The 20,635-nt window shown below is 44.1% G+C and overlaps 1 protein-coding gene across 2 annotated transcripts in view; it reads left to right on the top strand.

Annotated features, from left to right (window-relative positions):
- Positions 1 to 14,670, top strand: part of RMND1 (required for meiotic nuclear division 1 homolog) — a 45,537-nt gene extending 30,867 nt beyond the window's left edge. For both annotated transcript variants that reach the window (XM_007097207.3, XM_042987327.1), the window contains 3 exons: positions 218 to 338; positions 13,872 to 13,988; positions 14,456 to 14,670. In XM_007097207.3, the coding sequence (XP_007097269.1) occupies positions 218 to 338; positions 13,872 to 13,988; positions 14,456 to 14,497 (280 nt within the window). In that variant the 3' untranslated portion in view covers positions 14,498 to 14,670. The remainder of the gene's footprint in view (positions 1 to 217; positions 339 to 13,871; positions 13,989 to 14,455) is intronic.
- The last annotated feature ends 5,965 nt before the right edge of the window (positions 14,671 to 20,635 follow it).

The following is a 20,635-nucleotide window of genomic DNA, read 5'->3' as shown; positions in this document are numbered from 1 at the left end:
GGATTTTTTTCTAATTACTTCATAAATAATATTGAAGATTGAGGTAATTTGGTTGCAGATTTTGAAATTCTTATGTAAATTTTTTTTTATTTACGTGTTTCTCAGAAACACAGCATTAACAAATGTTTTCATAAATTACTAGGTAAAAAGAAATAAAGTAGAGACTGTGATTTTTCATTCAAGGTAAAAAAAGTTTTATAATTTCTGTTTTTTTAAGACACCGTATAAACTTGAGTTCAGACTTCTTGATCACTCCCGATTTCTACTGGGACAGAGAAAACCTGGAACAACTTTATGATAAAACTTGTCAGTTCCTTAGCATTGCTCGTAGAGTTAAGGTATGTATTTTATGCTTTCACTGAGAAAGACACAACACTGTTTATAATTTGTGTGACTGTGTGAAGAGAAATTTGAAATTCAAGTAAATGTGTTTCACTGTTTGGGAGAAATACCTTGTTTGACTTGTATTCAGATCTCCAGATTTCCCCTTCCCCATCTGCTGTGCACAGTTTCCAGAAATTTTCTTTATTGCATCAAAGGAAATTCTGATACTTGCTCTGCAGACTAGATGAGATAAGTGAGAGTTTGGAGGCCTACCTTTCCAAGCTCTCATCAAGTCTCAAGCAAGAGTTCTTGGGTCCCAGAACTGTGTTGGTGGCAGCAAGAAAAGAAATGAATTCAAGAAAGAACCTTCCAAGACAAATTAAGTAATTGATAATGGGAGGCCAAGGAAAGGGAAGAGTCAAGGATGACTGATGTTTGCCTGCGAGTGCCCGGTAGGAACATGGCAGTACCTAGACAGGTGGGGTCAAGGGGAGTGGAGGAGTGAAATTTAAGATATGTTGAGGGGCACCTAGGTGGCTCAGTTGGTTAAGCGTCCAACTCTTGATTGTGGCTCAGGTCATGATATCATGGTTTGTGAGACTGAGGCCTGAGTTGGGCTCTGCACTGACAGCCTGGAGCCTGCTTGGCTCTGTCTCCCTCTCTCTCTGCCCCTCCCCATGTATACGCACTTGCTGTCGTTCTCTCTCTCTCAAAGTAAATACACTTAAAAAAAAAAAAAAAGATACATTGAGAGTACGGGGCAAGAAGCCATCCAGTGAGAACCATCACGTAAGCATTTAGAAGCAAAATGAAGCAAAACTGAGAAGACATAGGCATCAAGAGAATGATGGGATGGGTGGAGGTGGTCATGATAGAGAGAAACGACGTGGGGAAGGAGGGTGGAAAAGAAAATGGATGTTTTGCGACATACGCACGTAGTTCTGTGACCTTTTATTACATTGACGTCCACGTGACCATGTAGTGCGGGGATGCAGAGCTGTTGTGTCACCAGAGATCTTGTGCTGCCCCTGCTAGTCACACCGCCTCCCCTCCCCCACCATCCCTAACCCCTGCCTGTGAGTGATCTAGTCTCCGGAATTTTGTCATTTTGAAAACGTTACATGAATAGAATCGCACGGCATGCGACTTTTAAAACTGTTTTCACTGAGCATAATGCCTTTGTGATCCATCCGAGTTGTTGCCTGTATCAGTCCCTGCCCTCCTGTGCATTCCTTAAAACATTTTTGGGGATTCCATTTTGGTTTATCTATCTGTGTATTTTTTACTGTGTCTCTCAGCACAGATATTTAGTGGTTGTTCTAGATACTATATTATACATACATAGCTTATCAGTCTGCTGGTTTTGACATTTGACTAGAGTAAGTCAGGTGTAGAAATCTACCACCCTTTGCATCCCTTTACCCTCCACCATTTACAGTACCATTGTCTTAACTGTTCCGCAGACATTGTGACAACTCCATCGGTGTTACAATTTTTGCTTCAGCCGTCGAATGTAATTTAGAAAACTCAGGAGAAGGAAATTCTATTGCATTTACCTCTATTTTTGTTCTTTCTGTTGTTCTTTTTTTCCTTCGTGATGTTCCAAGATTTCTTTTAGTCTTTTCCATTTCACAAACATTCTTTAGTTATTCCTTTAGGATAAGTCTGCAGAAACAGACCCTCCTAGTTTTCCTTCACGTGAGACTGTCTCAGTAACCCCCCCCCCCCGCCGCCCCCAGCTCTAGGGTTCTGGGGTGACTGTTCTGTCAGCACCCGAAAACTGCCATGGTACCTAGTTCCGAGCTGCTTGGTTTCTGATGAGAAAGCCCGAATATAAGCTCCTTTCCTGTTCCCGCACACATTCAGGGCTCTGTTCGCTTGTTTTCTGTTCTGGTTTGTCTCTGTCATTTGTGTGGGGTCATGTCCATTGCTCTGCCTTAGAGGTCACGGATTCTTTTTTTTTTTTTTATCACCTTCATTCTGCTCTTGAGCACATCGCTGAATTTTTTTATTTTGCTTATTGTACCTTTCAGTTCTAAAATTTTCGTATGATTCCTCTTATGTTCTCTCTTTGCCGAGACTTTGGTTTTTGTTTTTTTTTTCTTTTTTTTCATTTGTTTCAAGCATGTTCATAATTGCTTATTGAAGCAGTTTCGTGATGACTGTTTTAAAATCCTTGTCAGATAATTTCAGTATCTGATTTATCTTGATGTTAGTTATCTGTGGATTGCCTTTTCTCCTTCCCTCCAGCCAGTTTAGCACCTTTAATTTCCTTCATTGCCTAAAGGGTTATGTTCAAGTGTTTTTGCTTTCATATACAAGGACCTTCATGTTTCCTCCTCTTTTTCAGTCTTCTTTCCTACCACTTCCCCAGTGCATCCGATGCCCAGTCAAAAATAAATGACTTACAACTTCAGAAACCCACCATGGCTCATTGAATGTTATGGCAGCTCTGGTATCTACATATTTTCCCCCACACCAGACACTTCCCCCTGAAGAACAACATCGAAGTTGTCTGTGTAGTTGTCACTGACCTGTGTAGTACCAACTATAGTTGTCCCTGAACTTGCTACCACCTCTGTCTGTATGGGCGTCTTCCAGCACAGGTGAGTAGAGGTCGCTGCCAGTGGTCAGGGCACGAGGCCCACCCTAAACCGTGTTGCTTTTAGCTACCGCGAAAAGATTGATCATTGATACCATAAGATTCGAATTTCAGTGGCCTCCAATACGGTTTTAGGTACTAAGTCTACCTAGACAGGATCTGGCAATCCAGATGTCTGGTCTGACATGAAAAACATTGGACTTGCATAGCTGTGGACTGTGCCTACAGGCTGAAGGTCCAGGGGCTATAAAAGGGATGCCCAAAGCTTTACAGAGTTGAGGGCTCTCCTGTGGTTATACTCGTTAGCTACCACTGCGAAAAACTTGTTGCAAACCTGAGTGGCTTCAAACAGCACTTACTGTCCCAGAGTTTGAGGAGTCCGGAATCCGGGTCCGGCTCAGCCCGGGCCTCCGGCTCTCACGAGGCTGCAGTAATCTCCGGGACCAGCTGGGAAGGCGAACTTCCTAGTTCACCCCTGTGTCGTCGACAAGATTCAGTTCCTCCCAGGCCGTTGGACTGAAGCCTCAGCTCCTCCTGAGCTCGTGGCCAGAGGCCTCCCTCCGTTCCCGGCCCCGTTGTCTTCTCCGTAGAGCAGGCAGCCCGTTTCGTCTGGGCGAGCGGGTGAGAGGAAGGGGGCAGAGCACCTCCAAGACAGACTCAGTCTCTCATAGCCTCGCCAGCAATTACAGCCTGCTTGCTTTTGCGGTATTTTTGTCAGACACAAGTCACAAGGGGAGCCCACGGTCCAGGGGAGGGGACTGCACAGGGGTGTGAATTCCAGGTGACAAGGATCTTTGGGTGACGTCTTAGAAGTCTGCCTAACATAGACTTCAGGTTTTGAAAGAGGTGGAGAACGTTTTAGAAGCCTACTTGGTAAGCGCTGTGACCCACGTCATCCTCTTGCTGCTGCGACTTCAATGATCCCCTGCTTCAGGCCACCAAAGGCACTGCCAGCAAGCACCTACTGCTCCCACGTGCAGGATCCTCCGTAAGCCAGCTGCCGCTGCCACTTGGCTTGGGCAAGAAGGATGATAACAGACTAACCATCTGATCTCTAACCTGGAACGTGGCCATTTTTCTGTGTCTCTTCTCACTATTCAAGATGGAATTCTTGGCATCGGGTCTACAACCGAGGACACCTTGAACGAAGAATACCTTGACAACCAAGTGGACAACCAAATGGTCAAGTGCAAGCATAAAACTCTCAGAACAGAAGGGCTGTGTAGGCTCGTCCCCCTCTACTCGGAGGATGCTGAGCGTACTCTTTCTTCCAGTAGCGAGGCCGGTTTGAGATTGAGTCTCTCCGTGAAAGGATTGACACGTAACCACTGTTACACAGCGGCCGTTGGGAGAATCCGCTGCTAACCCAGTCTCTAGAACCCTAGACATGTGGAGAAAGCCCTGTGCCGTGCCAGCTAGACAAGGCACCAGTCCCTGCGGGTGGCTGTATTTATAGCTCCAAGATTTAAAATCTCTTGAGAAGAAGTAAAACAATTCATTCACAGACAACAGGATCTTGTATGTAGAATGTCCTAAAGAATCTACAAAAAAGCTAGCTACAAGAACTAATTAGCGAATTTCTCAAGGTTAAAAAATCCAGGGTCACTATATAAAAAATTAACTATACTGCCAATGAACAATTGGAAAATGAAATATTTGAAATACCATTTACAATATGGTCAAGACTTCAGATTATATAGGAATAAATTAAAAAGAAAAGATCTGTACCCTGAAAACTACAAATGTTGGCTGAGAAATTAAATGAAGACATATCCCATGTATGTACAACAGAAGATTCAGTATTATGAAGAAGTTACTTCTGGAAGTTACCCTGTAGATTCCAACTCAGTCCCAAGCAAAATGCCAGCAGGCTTTTCAAAAATGTATTTTAGAAGTAACAAGCTGATTATAAAATGTAAATGCAAGGGGCCTAGACTAGCCAGACCAACGCTGAAGAAAGGACAAAGTTGTAGGACTTTTATTATCTGATTTTAAGGCTTGCGGTAAATCAAGCTACAGTAATCAAGACATTTGACTCTTGGCATAAGAATAGACATATAGATTAATGGAACAGAGTAGATTTCAGAAACAGACCTGTACACTTATAGGCAATTGATGTTTTTTCTTAGGTGATTGATTTTTGACAAATATAAATCAGCTCAACAAATGGCTGGGATAATTGGATAGCCATAAGTTAAAAAAAAAAACAAAAACTCTAGGGGTACCTGGGTGGTTCAGTTGTTTAAGCATCCAACTCTGGATTTCAGCTCAGGTCATGATCTCACTGTTTGTGCGATGGAGCCCCGCCTCGAGTCCTGAGCCAGGCTCTGTGCTGACAGCACAGAGCCTGCTTGGATTCTCCCTCTCTCTGCCTCTCGCCTGCTTGCACTTGCATGATCTTGCTCTCTCTCTCTCTCAAAGAAAAAAAAAAAGAACTCTATTCTTTACTTCACACACATGGATCAGAGACTTAAAAATATAAAAACTAAAATTATAAAACTTTAGGAATAAAAAATAGGAGAAAGCCTCCTGACCTTCAGGCAGGCAAAGATTTCTTAGGGGAAAAAAAATGAACCTTGGGGGGAAAACTTGGTCAAAACTAAAAACTACTGCTCCTCGAAAGACATTGCTAAAAAAAAAAAAAAAGAAAGAAAAAAAAAGAAAGACATTGCTAAGTATATGAAAGACAAGCCACAGGCTGGGAGGAGATGTTCTCAGTATGTATTCCTGACAGAGGACTTACCCAGAAAATCTAAAGAAGTCTTTCTACTCCGTAATAAAAGGACAGCCCAATTTTTGAAATGGGGGAGAGATTTGGACACCTCACAAAAGAAAATAATGCAAGTGGCCGTATGAACATGAATAAGATGTTCAGTGTCCTTGTTCACCAAGAAAGTGCAAATTAAAACTACAATGTGAGGGGTGCTCAGTCGGTTAAACGTCCCACTCTTGACTTCAGGTCAGGTCATGATCTCATGGTTTGTGAGTTCGAGCCCCTCATCGGGCTCTGCGTCATCAGGGTGGAGCCTGCCTGGGATTCTGTCTCCCTCTCTCTCTGCCCCTCCCCGCTTGCTCACTATCTTTCTCAAAAACGAAAACAAAAAAACTTTAAAAACTACAATGTGATATCACTACACACCCATTAGAATGGCTAAAATTTAAAAGACTGATACCAGGTTTTAGTAAGAATGGGGGGCAATTGGAATTTTCATTACTCGTGGAAATATAAATTGGTACAATGGCTTGGCAGTTTTTCATAAAACCAATCATTGTCTTACGAGAAGACTCAACAATTCCACTCCTAAGTATTTTACCCAGGAGAAACGAAAATGTGTCCTCTCGCTGTTTTATACGCAAATGTTCGTAGCAGCTTTATTCATAATAGCCCCAAACTAGAAGAAGTCAGGTGGTGCCCATCAGTAAGTGAATGGATAAACCAATTGTGGTATATCCATCCAGTGGAATACCACTCAGCAATAAGTTAATTACTAATACATGCCACAGCATGGGTAAATACCAGAATCATTATGCCGAATGGAAAAATCTAGACACAAAAACAGATGTGCTGTATTTATGGGATTTAGAAAGGCAAATCGAATCTGTAGTTACAGAAAGTGGATCATTGATTCCCTGGAGCTCGGGATGGGTGGGTGGATGGGACCTTAGTTTTCATAGGAGCACAAAGGAACTTTTTGGGATGATGGAAACATTGCAGGGACAGTTGCAAGGATATCCGTTTGTCAAAAGTCTTCCAATTGTATAGTTAGAAAGGCTGCATTTTATTGTATGTAAATTATGCCTCAGTAAAGTTAACTTGAAAATAAAGTCTCTTATGAGAATTCCTTAATGACACACTAACGGAAAACATCAGTGTTGATGAGACAAATTTCACTGGGGGCAAATCGGAGAGCACTCAAAGTTACTGCTCTGGGGTATCTCTTTTTTCTCTTGGAATGGAGACTTCTGGTGGAATCATGATCGTTGTGATGGGGTCCAAAGCCATTGCCACCAAGCAGATGCAGACCTTCTCTGCCTCTTCTGATAACCAGCCTGCTGTGCTTAATTGAGTCAGTAAAGTGAGCAGTGACCAAGATAACCAGCTGCTTGGAAGCTTGAGCTCAGGCACACTCCCCCCACCCCATCCTGTCTTCCCTCAAACCACGGTTCTGTGATACCGATGCCAAAGGTGTCTTTCACGTATCCTTCGTGGACAGGAGTACCGGAAAGGAGAAACAATATCACGGTCACCAATTAGGAACGTGGTTTGAGCATATGGCTCACCGAAGTATCAAGATAAGGATGTCTTTCAAGAACTGAATATGAACACGGCATTCAACAGGAAAGCCAGAGTTGAAGATGAGAAATGTCAAAGGAGGGTCAGTAATGAAGACAGAAGTGCAATGAGATAATCAACTAGCTGGACAAGAATCAAAATGCTGAGAAGGAAGGGAAAACCTGGAGAGAGTGCCAGTGCATCATACTCTGTTAAACCAGGAGGGGTATCTCGGGGCTTCCCTGGGCACAGAGCTCCTCCCGTGGAGACACCATGGGAAGGTTGACTGTGCAGCCCAGAGAGCAGGTGGGGTAGGGTCCAGTCAGTCCCCAAATTGGATAAGTCCCGGAACAGGTCCGTTCTGTGGCAGTTTTGTTTGTTTGTTTTTTTTAAATCTCGTACGAACTATATTTAACTACAGTACTACTGGCTTCTCAGTCCTTAACTGAGTACACAGGGAGGATGCATACGTTTCAGTTCATCAGAATAAGGGTCTGTTTAAATGTGGCACCATCATCTATCTCTAGCTTAAGTTCTTTCAAGTGGATGTGATTTGATTCGTTTGATGCTTTTGGGCCAGGACCATCTCTGGTTGCATTTTGCCTGAGGAGCCCAAAGGTCGCCTCCTAGGAAAGGTTTCCCATCGGGTCTGTGCCTCTGTGCTCCTGGAGTTCTTTGTACGTATGTCCCAGGGGCAGCACTTCACACGCCGCATCTGAGTGTTCTGCTCACGTGCGCCGACTGGGTTCCTGCTGAGGTCCCTCTTCCTGGTTTGTGGCCACCTTCTCAGTGTGGCCTCACGTGGCAGAAGGAGAAAGTGCTGTCCGGTGTCTCTTCCTCTTCCTGTAAGGACACTAATTCCATCGTAGGGGCCCCACCCTCGTGACCTCATCTCCACCTGATCACCTCCCAAAGGCCGCATCTCCAGATACCATCACCTTAGGAGGTAGGGCTTCACCATAAGAATTTAAGGGGGATACAAACATTGTGTAATACCAACAGTCCCTGAAAATTCACTTTAATTTTTCTTTAGGAGCTAAAATTCAAGATTGATTTTAATTATCTTTATAAATTACATATTTCTACCACATCTCTATTGGATTCTATGTTAGGAACTGGGGCAAGACAGCTAAAAGTAGAAGTAGCAATGTATTAGGGGGAAAGGGACTTCTATGAAATTGGAGCTATACCCGTGGGACTCCCCCTCCTTCCTTACAACACAGCAGCAAAGGGGATAGAAGCTGCTTTCCCCAAATATCTGAATATATGGTAGGCACACCGGAGACAGAGGGATGATTTGGCTCGTGGGCCCAGAGGGCAAGCAAGGTAGGTGGACTGGGACCTCTAGTAGGTAAATGCCTTCTAAGCATGGTGGCCACGTGGGTTTGAACTACATTCCATTGTATATAATGGATTTGGATGTTCTGTTTCTGAAAACTCCTTACATAGCAACTACAACGCGCATCAGAATTCCTTTGGTAACTGACAGTTTTTATGGAACTCTCCTCTCATTCCATTAAATTAGTCTCCCCAATAGCATAGGTGCCCTGTTACTACCACTGTCGTCTACGTGGCTTGATTGAGTCATTACAGCTAATTGTTCATCATCTCCCAGCCCCACTCTGAGCCATCTCTTTGGTGTCAAACCTTCCACGTGAGTTAGCAAGCATTCCTGAAAGTTCCCAAACTACATTTCTCAGGGTACTTTCTTAGCGTGCCAAAGGCAGTTAAGACTAGTTATGTGAAGATTATTTAGAAGGAGATAAAAGAATTTAACGTTCCTTAGCGCGCTCAACGCAATGCTGGCACCGTGTGTGATACAAAAAAAAAAAAATTAAGAACCGGTGCTGCCCTTGAACAAGGTTTACAGTGTTCCAAGAAGACGTACAGGACAAAGAGAGTTAGTGGTGGTGTCACGAAGAAGCTGTTCCTTCTTCCAGTTTGTTGTTGGGTTTTTTCCCAGGGGAAAGAGTCTTGAGAAAAATCAGAGTGATAGGCACGAGATGTGCGGAAAGCCATCCAAAAAGTTGAGGGTGGAGGCGAAGTCCTTTCAGCCGCTATTAGGGCTTCAGTGGGGAAGTCGGAGAGGGGTTGCACAAGTGCAGTCGCGCCAGGAAAGCCAGGCTGCGGTGGGCCCCTCACCACACCGGTCCGTCGGCGGCCCCGAGTCCTGTCGCGGGTTCCTTCCGTGACTTCCGCGCCCATTTCTTCCTGACGATTTCCAAATAAGTATATCTGACCTCAGTTTCCTCTTTGCCTTGTTACCATTGCTGCTTCATCGCCTGCGAAATCCCACACGTCCTCCACACTCACGGATCTCCTAGCATCCCTCCGAGAGTCACTTCTGTGTGTCGCTGCCCGCCAGCGTGTAGGCTCCCTGGGGTCGGAGACCAGGATGGTCCTCTTACCCGTTATAGTCCCAGTTCTCGGCAAGGCCTCACCCAGAGCACATGCGCAGTAAATGTCTGTAGAACTACTCAGTGGTTAAGATGGCAGAATGCAACCCGTGGCATTCTCCCAGAACACACTGAACCTCCCTGTTGTCCGTTTCAGCTCGTGGCGGGACCACCAGCCTCCTCTCTCTGTCAGTCAAGCAGAAAATTGAAATGCATGGTGGTTTCCTCTTTCTGCTTCATTCACCCTCCACGTCCAGGCACACCATCCTGTCGTTTTGTCCTACGAATCCATTCATTGATGGATACTTCTTGAAAGTCCAGATGACAGGCCCTGGGCTGGTGACCACACTGGGGGGGGGGGGGGGGGTGGTTACAATGCTGACACCTCCCTTCTAGGCCCCACCTGTAACACTCCCGGACTGTTCCGATACCTTCTTTGCTGGACCCTTTAGCTGGAAGGCAGAGATGTCTCCTCTGCCCGGCACAGTGTAGTAAATACATTTGAAGACGGAACAAAGGACCCGCAGCGCCTACAGAATAAAATCCCAACGTTACCTCGTGGTGGAGTAGGTTTCTCTTGTGCCATAACGAGTTGCCGCCAACTGGCTTACCGCAAACGCATCGGATTACAGCGCTGTGGGTCAGAAGTCTGACGGGAGAGTCACTGAGGCAAAATCCAGGTGTGGCAGGACTGCGTTCCTTTCAGGAGGCGCCGGGCAGGAAAAGGCTTTCCTTGCCTTCTCCGGCTCCTACAGGCTGCCCACGTCCCTTGGCCTGCAGCCCCTGCCACACAGCAGAGGCGAGTTGGGGCCTCATGTGGCATCACTTGAAGCTCTTCTCGCCGTTTCCACCGTGACTACGCTGAACCCCACCTCCCCCAATAATCTAGGTTTATCTCCGTGTCTTAAGGTCAGCTGATCAGCAGCGTTCATTCTATATGCCATCGTAACTCTCCTTCTCCAGGCCGTGTGCATAAGTCCCAGGGATCGGGGTGTGAATGCCCCTGGGGGATCGTTTTTGTGCCTACGGCATACGGTCTACGGTATCTCTCGCAGTTGGGCACTAACTTACCTTTTTAACCTCACTTCCAAGTATTTCCAAGTATCCAGCGTGCTGTGCATCCATGCGGTTTCCTGTGTGACATGCTTTCCCCAGGCCCTCTTCCTGTAGCTCCCCGCCCTCTCCTCCCAGCACCTACCTGTTTAGGGCCCACTTCACATTTACCACCTCTGTATGCCATGCCTGTGTTCTCCCTCGTGTGTGCATGTAACGTGAAGGACGCTATAGCGAAATGAAGTAGGAAGCGTGCGCTAGTGGGGACTCCCTTGCACAAACCACGGGAAAAGTTTCAGCGCTGCTTTATCACCGTGTACTGCCGAGAAAAACCAGGCCGGAGCGTGGGAGCAAGGCATGCATGTCTCGCACAGACCCAAACGGGTCACTCGGGACTCTCTCTCCTGAGCACCTTCTGTGCCAGGTTGGCCTCCTCCTTGCCTCTCCGTGGCCTTCTGGGGAATGGGGGGAAACAGGTGTGGGGAGAGGGAATGTCCAAGTTGACATTTCGGTCTGCCTGGCAACTTCAAGGGATCGGGACAGGTGTCCAAGCTTTGACCAGCCGTGCGGTGAGAGAACTGGGCATTATGGTCGGCTAAGCCTGGGTCTTCTCCCCAGCTCTTCCACCCTGGGGCCTTGGGGAGGAGGTCTGGGGAAGGTGCCAGGTGGGTGCTGACATCATGACGGGCAGTATCGCACGGTTGAAACTCGTGCAAGAGGAACCCCCCAAGGTGGGGGGCAGGAGGGGAGGGTGCCGCGTGGACAGCAGAGGATTGTGAGGCAGAATGAAGTGCCTGACACCAGGGGACAAGGTGCTGTAGGGGCACCGAGGAAAGAGCAGGCTGGAAGGCTTTCTGAACATTGCTCAGGACCCCACCGTCTAAAATGCGATTGGACCACATGATCTGGGATAATGTTATCAAGAAGGCAATGAACGGTAAAATGCTTACAAAGCTGTTGAACAGCCGTTTAGAATGAAAACTGATGCTGCGGGGGTGGGGGGGGGGGGTGGGGGGGGCGCGACGGCGATGGATCCCTTCTTGAATAATGAATAGTTGATGAAGACCTCCCTCTGTAGTACTAAGGAATGCTAAGTAGGGAGTAGATTCAAGACTGTCCACGGAGGGGCTAACTGTAGGGAGTGGGGATTAGAGATCAAACATCTCCACCCCAGGTGACTGGGAAGATAAGGACCTGATTGGAAAAAGGAAACCCAAGGCGAGGGATAGACTTGAACAGGATGTCAGTTTTCGTTTGAGAAACATTAAATTTGAGGTGTGGGCAGGAGACCCGGAAGATGTTTTATAGAAAGAAATTCAGTCAGAGAAGGGTGCCTGGGCGGCTCAGTCGGTTAAGTGTCCGACTCTTGATCTCCGCTCAGGTCCTGATCTCAGGATCACGCGTTCAAGCCCTGAGTTGGGCTCCTCGTTGGGCATGAAGCCTACTTAAAAAGGAAATTCAGTCGAAGAGACCAGCATTAAACATTTATATTTGGGAGTAGAAAATAGTTAAGTCTTTCCCAAAATGTGGGATACATAACACTTGTTCGAGAGATGAATTTAGGTGATACAAGGACCCTGAATTAACATCGAAGCAAGTCCGAGCAATTTCTCTCAGGAGAAACACTTAGTTTGGCTGTCGCGGTTCTCGATAGGCCGTCTAACGGATGCGACTCTCCCACTTCCCCAGGTGTCAGGCTCAGCCTCCTGTTGGCAGCATAGTTTCACGTCGAACTGTTGTCCATTTATGGCAGTGACCCTTTGCTTTTAAAATAGACATATTAAGCAGAGCCTTTGGAAATCATGTAATAGTGCAGCTGGAACACACACATCACATATAGTGATGGGGGGGGGGTGATGGTGGGATCAAGTGACCAAAGTTTAGGGAGCATCTACACAAACCAAAGTGGGTGAGATCGTGCAAGCAGAGTGCAGAGCTAGAAGACGAGGAGGACAAGATCAGGACTTAGGGAAATGCTATCTAAAAGCAAGAGGAGGTAGAGAAACCCCAGAAAAAAATGATGGTCAGAGGTAGAAAACTTAGTTCTTAGGGGAGAAAAAGTCAAAGGAAGTGTGTATTTCAAGGTGGCGTCAAATGTTTAACAGGTTTATAACCAAGAAAAGTTGCCATTTACCAATTAGGACATTTGGAGGTTTCAGGGGGGTTGTAATAACGCAGCTTCTAAGGGCTGAAGAATAAACTGAGTGATGAGGTGGTGGAGGAAGGAAATGCCAGTTTAGTCAAAGGTGAAAGAAAATGGAAGAGGGTGGGGCCAGTGTCTTGAGAGAAGCAAGCCTGGGGATGAGCAAGTTTACAGACCAAGATTGAACAGCCAGTAGGAACAGGGGGGAAAGAAAGTAGGAAAGAAAGGAGAGGAAAGGAGGCACTGTCCTAAACATTTATACAGAGGAGAAACTACATAATGTCCAGCCTGGAAACATGGTAAATGGATGCTTGAGTGTGGTCCCACGTGCTCTCATGATTAAGGCGATGTGACGCTCTGTGCAGAATCCTTATACATATGGCACACTGACACATTTCCATTAATCCCCAAACATGCATCTGTGAGGATGGCCTCAAATTTCCAGACCAGATCCACACCACCCCGTAAAGTTATCAAAGGGAAACGATTTTTTAAAGGTTTCCAGATTTTCCAACTTCCAAAAGAAGGTGAAATACAGAGATTAGGGAGGTATAACTACCAGGAGTCACATCCAAGTCTTAGATTCAAAGACTCTGAACCCACCCCAACCAGCCTGTGGCGAGGCATCGGAAACCAGGACCTCTGCAGTCGAGCACTGAAAGCAGTGCCATCTAGTGGCAAGTATGCAGCAGGTCAAGTGGTCAAGTTTGGGGGGATGGGCAGCTTTAGTAGAAGGTAATGGTTGTCTGTCATCTTCAGGCCATGTTTTGGCCACAAAGCATGTTCTGACCACAGAGCATGTTTCGGGTTTGCCTTTCTTAACTGCTAAAAACCCAAGGGCAGCTACCAAAAGCTAGGACTCCAAAATCTTGGGCTGTAAGAGCTCCAGTATGCAGAGTACTTCTGCAGTCAAATCCGTGCTTTACAAAATGTCTCTAGAGTCACAAGAGGCAGGGAGGGGAGAGGCCTAAGGAACAAGAGTATACCTATTTCTAGCCTTTGGAATTTTGAGATGTGACCCTTTTCTTAGGCCTGTTGAAATATAAGTACAGGACCCTTCCTAAGATTTTTCTGATGCAGGTCATGAATGAGAAACTTCAACACTGCATGGAGCTGACCGATCTAATGAGGAATCACCTGACTGAGAAGAGGGCACTCCGCCTGGAGTGGATGATCGTCATTCTGATCACCATCGAGGTAAGGATCTTTTCAAAAGGAAAATAAGGGTGCCTGGCTGACTCTTGCTGGAGCGTTCAGCTCAATCTCAGGGTCGTGGGTCTGGGCCTCATTTTGGGTGTAGAGATTACTTAAAAAAATAAAAATTAAAAATCTAAAAAAGTAATAATGTGACATAGAAAATGATAGTGGAGAAGAACATGGCTTTGTCCTAATTACTGAGTTTATTTGGAAGTGAGGCAAGTTTCAAGTGGCTATGGCAATATTGCAAATGCACCAAGTGTGATTTTTGGAGAAGTTCCATTTTTAAAGACAGCATTTAGAGAATGTTCTAGCTGCAAATTTATAGGCCCTTTGCCTCAGATCTGCAGCTTGCCACATGGGAAAGACTACAGGAGCATTTTTCATTAATCACAATCTTGGAAAGTCATTTAGTTTGTACAAATGATTTGCTATGAAATTAATAAATCTCATTTTATCACCCTAAGGTAATGTTTGAATTGGGACGAGTATTTTTCCTGATCAAGTGATGGCCAAAGAAAAGCATCAGTGCAAGGGATATTAAAGTTCTGCAATCAAAAATAAATGCTCACTGTTGGGGGAATCTCTTATTTAGTAGGTATTTAATTTTTTTTAATCAAAAAGTTGTGATCTTTTTTAGCTCCTAAATGTATTGCTGCTTGAATAAAAATTATGACAAGTCTGGCGTTGAGGTCTTTAACTGAGAAGCTGAAAGGAAGGTATTTTTAAAGAACTGTGGAAAGCTTAGTACCTAAGAAATCTAGGCAGATACTTATTAAAGCCAAAAGGCTTAGATTTTGGACACTACCCATCATCTTTCTCCAGGAAATCCCAATCCTAGCCCTAAATTCCCATACAGGAACTCTGGAGTGTTGGGAGTAAATACATAAAATACAGGTTTGTGATGACAGAAGTGGAATGTTCTTTACCTACTTTGGATGACATAATTTCAGGATAACTGCTCATTGACATTTCTCCTCTTCATTAATCAGTACTGTCCATCCTTTCACTACCTACCTAGTCAGAATATTCTTCCCACAAACACTTTTCATTTCACACATATTTTGGGGAAATGAAAAAATGCCATAAAGAACTTGACATTTATGTGCTTACCATCTTGAACTGGTAAACATTTTTTTTAATGTTTATTTTTGAGAGAGTGCAAGCAGGGTAGGGGCAGAAGAGGGACAGAGCGTCTGAAGTGGGCTCTGTGCTGGTAGTAGAGAACCCGACATGGGGCTTGAACTCACAAACTGAACCACGAGGTCATGACCTGAGCCAAAGTCGGACCCTTAACCGACTGAGCCACCCAAGAGCCCTGATATACAACTTTTTAAGTAAGCCCTTTTTATCTTCGTTTTTATGCATAACCCCCACTTGCCCCACTATGCTTCCCACCACAATGAATTTAAACTGTTCTAGGTTTTCTCCATACATTATACAGTTGACCCTTGAAAAAATGGGGGGTTAGGGGCACCAGTCCCCCACATAGCTGAAAATCCGTGTATAACTTTTGACTCCCCAAAAACTAGTTTTGGCCTGCTGACCAAAAGCCTTACCAATAAGTCAGTTAACACATTTTTTTCTTACACGTATTATGTACTGTAATCTTACAATAAAGCAAGCTAGAGGAAAGGCTGAAAAAATGCATTTACATACTATACCGTATTTATGGAAAAAATCCACCTGCACAGGAGTGGAACTGCACAGTTCTTACCTGCTGTTCAGTTATATCTCTGAACACAGTGTTACTGTTCTAAATCGAGACACTTATTTTGCAACTTAACTGCTACAGTGTTTCACCAAGAGAATACATATTTATACCCTTACTGCTGGTTTTTATGTACTTATTTGCTCTAACAGTGCAAAGGTAAACATCCTGGCTTATTTTCAGTTCACTGCAAGAGTTCTTGAGCAGCAATCTGGTAGGTACCTTTCCCAAGGCTTCCCAAGGAACACATGGACATCGATAGTTCAAGAACAGCTTTCTAGACCTAAGTTCCATGTCAGCACTCAGAAAACGGCCGTGCCTGTGTGTACACCTGCAGTCAATGTACCAACCTATTCTTTCCGAGCTTCCCTTCTCACACTGTACAGAAGACACTTCTCACCCATCTTGAATCTCAGTTCCATCTACTGTATTTAAAAACCTATAAATATATTTTAAAACCCTCCAGGAAACCAACAAGAAGACAAATTTGAAATACTGGCCAACAAAGCTTCCTAATTTAATAGGGATCATATAATCCCCCACCTATTAAGAAGGGCATTTCCAATAAAGTTTTACTTCAATTATCAGTATGTACTCTACTGTTTGGGTCACCTTTGTGTTAATTGTAACAATTTTAACAACAAAAACAAACACCTGGTGTCTCGTGGTCCAGACAGATTCTAACATTTCAGCTTATATACAAGTATGCTGCAAAGATCAAAAGGATAATCAATAAGACCTTCAAGCGTAAAAATTTATTAGGTAGACATTTTTTGGGAAAAATGTAACATTTTCCATAAGAAAAAGGAACGGCGTTAAGTCTGAATCGCTTACTTATGTTTAAAGGTTATCATGGTAGCCACCAACTCATTATGGTAGTACATTGCACTAGATACATTAAAGGCAGATATAACAGATTTTTAAACATCAACATTTGATTCATCAGAAACTACATTTTTCAAATACTTAAATTCATGCTAAAAGCTTCAACTTTTAAAAGTTACAGAGAAGTTTTTAAAATTATCTTAGGTGTAACAGAAGCAAGGAAGTGTTTCACGATCACAATTTCTGTAAGAACAAAATGACCAAGAAATCCTACCAGAAGACTAAAGAGAGCCTCAAGTTAACTACATTCACCAGTAGTCCTGGAAGCACTCTTCAAAATGGGATCAAATTTCTATCACTCATGAGAGGACAGTGGTTAAGACCAACCTGCATTCGAATTCTTCACCACCACCTGCCAGCTGGATCACCTTGGGCCAATCACTGAGTCTCTCTGGGTCTGTTTTTTTCCATCTGTAAAATGGGTTTAATAGTACCACTACCTGATAGAGTTGCTAGGAGTATTAATGGAATTAACGCATGTGAAGGCTAGAGTTTACTGTTCCTACCATCCATCTGAGCAAAAATCCCAGTATGATCCTGAGATTAAATGGAGGTTGAAGCAAATCACGAGGACTCCCTCTGAGTCCAGTTAACAGCATGAGAGACTTAAAGACAGAGGTTAGTAAACCCTGCACCTAAATGGATGAAGTGTTGTTCAGTAAATATAAAGTAGTATTTCCACTGTTCCCAAATGAGTCGGCTGTTCAGCGCGAGCCCCAAAAGGCTTGGAAACTCTACACAATTCCCACGCACCAGGCAGCTGCCCATAAGCATTCTGGGTGCCTCCTCAGACAACCACGGCAGTCAGAAGTAGAGATGTTCTGACGTGTAAAATCAATATATTGTTGCTTGCAGAAGAAAGATACTCCCCTAATTTAAGTACTCCCTGGTCTTTCTACCACTTACAGCAGTTTTTTCCAAAGCGTGATGCTCAGACCAACTGCATCAGCGAACACCTGGGCGTCCATGATTTACAGATTCCTGTGTTTTGCAGTCAATTTCTGAGGCTGCAACTCAAATGTTTTTTACAACTCTCCAAGAGGTTCCCATGCTCACTAAACTCGGAGAACCACTAACTTAAGAGACTTTTTATCGGCTTGTCCTCAGCTTACAGATGCAGATGGTCAGTAATTCACTAGCACCTCTTGCTCCGTGTTTAATGCACTAATGTGTCTCTTCGGGTGATTCAGTTCTCACCTTCCCCAGCCCCATCCCCTCCCCTCGCGCTCCTCTGAGCCCCGCTTTACAAACCGCGTGTGGCCCCTGCTGTCAGATGGTGGAAGATGAGCAGAGGAAGGTTTTCCAAGTGCTTCCGATGCTAATCTATTAACTTTCAATTCTGGCCATTGGTTCTGAATTGCCATTTCTGTAAGGAAGATTTAAGGTCACTAGTCCAAATTCCCTTTCCTCAGAGGTTTAACAAAGCGGGATTTTGTTAAAATCTTTAAAGGCCACATTTTTTCACTCATTCTGCACAACATGAAACACAGGAGCTAAAATGTATGTGAGATTTACACATCACTATTTGAACTGAAAAACCCAAAACAAGAGATTATGTTAAGTATAAACTTAACTTGGCTTCCACACGAGTCTTGGAAACTTGCTTACCACAACTGAATATTGCTAACATAAAAATATGGATTCTGCTTCTTGAACTCATCACATGAAGACTTACAGAGGGCAACAAACTACCAAAAAATGATGTAATTCCAGTCAAATCTAAGCCACCAGGGTGCTAATCTTTAAATTCAGAATACTGATCTTAATCTTAAAAGCCTCATGTGGTCTGGGTTCTGGTTACCTTAGAGATTTTGACTCTAAGCGCTCTGATGGCGGGGAAGATTAGTTTGAATACTTGTCCTGTGGTTCACGAACTGGAATCCCCAAATTTTATGGGGCCCTTTCAGATCCTGGATTTCCCGGCACTGAGGGGTTTCCTGCAGCAGCCAGACTTTCAGTGCTAGGCTGGGAAAGGCCCGGGCAAAGCAGCCAGCTGGTTATCCTATCTTCAGGCCACATTCTAGACATTAATGTTTAGACAGACAACTTTTTCAAATGAGGACTCTGTTGCCACTCTGAACAGCTTTAATATGGATAAACTACCGAAAACAGGAATCTCCCCTACCAAGGATCAATCATTTTCATAAAGAAAAACAAGCCAGTATCGTACACAGACACACAGTTATCAGGGGAAGTCGTTTTTCCCTATAAATTTCATCACTGATTTCACCTTCAAGCGTAAAAATCCCAAGTCAAATGCAACTCTATAAGCAAAAATTCAGATTCACATTTGTTTTTTAGGAAATACTTCTAAATTACACTAAACGTGACACATGTTCAACGTCACCCAACTTGGCTGGGAAGCCAGTCTCAAAAGGCTACATATTATAGGACTCCATTTATGTAACATGCATGCTAAAGGGGACAAAACTGATGAAGAACCAACCCGTGGGTGCCGAGGAGGATAAGGGTGGGAGGAAGAGCAAGTACATAAAAGGACAGCACGACAGAGTTGTTTGAAAGCGGCAGAACTGCTCTGTATCCTGACTGTGGTAGTGGTTACACAAATATTCATCTATGTTAAGTTCACAGAACTGTGCACCAAAAGAAAAACATATTTACAAATTGCTTTAATCAGTGATTATTTCAAAAATATGGTAATGATCTTATCATAGACTGAGGTATTGTGCTAAGCTCCCCTACACACACCTTCTTACACTTACACAAACCTAGGAGATAATTATTATTCTCCCTATTTGAGTAAAACAAAAAACTGAGGCTCAGAAATAAAGGAACATGCCCAAAGCCAAACAGCTTAAGGTACAGAGCACGATACCAACCTACACTTGACTTCACCACATAGTAGCCTACACTCTGACCCCTCTGTTCATAAATACTAACCACTCTGTCTCTTCCAATAATGCCAGAACGCTATTAAGTCTCCTCATTCTATTCCTAACTCAACACATTACAGACAACATGAGAATGTGCAGATGAGCAAAACATGATTCTAGAGCAGCACGGCCCAACAGAACTTTCTGCAACAACAGAAATGTTCGACATCTGTGCTGTCCAATATGGTAGCCTCTACCCACATGTGGCTAGTGTGACATTAACTTACATTGCCACATGCAGCTTATAGCTACTTAACGGGACAGCACACTTCTAGAAAAATAATGTGAAAAGAACACGCACGCCACAGAAAAAAGCAACTTTTCAAAACATGATGGCAACTCAAAACAATAAAACAATTCAGGGTAAATGTACAATGAAGAAGTAAAGCTAAGAAATGTACAACCACCAAACGTGATGAAACTAAGTCTATTTTTCAAACATTATTCACCCTTCAAGATTCAGTTTTGTGGGGTTTTTTTTTTTTTTTCAACATTTATTTTTCAGAGACAGAGACTGAGCACAAGCGGGAGAAGGGCAGAGAGAGAGACACACACAAAACCAACGCAGGCTCCAGGCTCTGAGTTGTCAGCACAGAGCCCAATGCGGGGCTCAAACTCACAAACCATGAGTTCATGACCTGAGACGAAGTTGGACGCTGAACCAACTGAGCCACCCAGGTGCCCCAAGATTCAGTTTAAATACCAACTTCATTTATACTACACCACTGCACTTTGAACACGTATAGTGTAGAACAAACTGTATAGTAAGTATATGACTGTCCTCCCCCACTGGACTGTGACCATCTTAAGAACATAGTTACTGACATATACACCACCAGCACCTCCCACCTATACCCAGAGGCTTTTTACAACAATAAACGTTTTCTTACATTCAGTTCTAGGGGAAAAAACTGACTTCTTGGGTCCTTCAACTACAGATTCTGCAAGCATCTGAGCACCAGCAATATACAGAAAAGGAAGTTCCTGTAAAGAATTTACAGTAGGGATGGGAGATACAAGATATAGATAGACAACAAGAAAAGCAATCATGTTAAGTATGTGCTTTAGGGCAGAATAGCAACTGTCAGGAGTCCTGATGGTTAAGAGAAACTCGAAAGCAGTTTAAGAACAAAGTAGCCATTATCAATCCAGCAACA

Source organism: Panthera tigris, chromosome B2 (genome assembly GCF_018350195.1).
Source record: "Panthera tigris isolate Pti1 chromosome B2, P.tigris_Pti1_mat1.1, whole genome shotgun sequence".
Lineage (NCBI taxonomy): Eukaryota > Metazoa > Chordata > Mammalia > Carnivora > Felidae > Panthera > Panthera tigris.
This window is presented reverse-complemented; position numbering and strand designations above follow the sequence as displayed.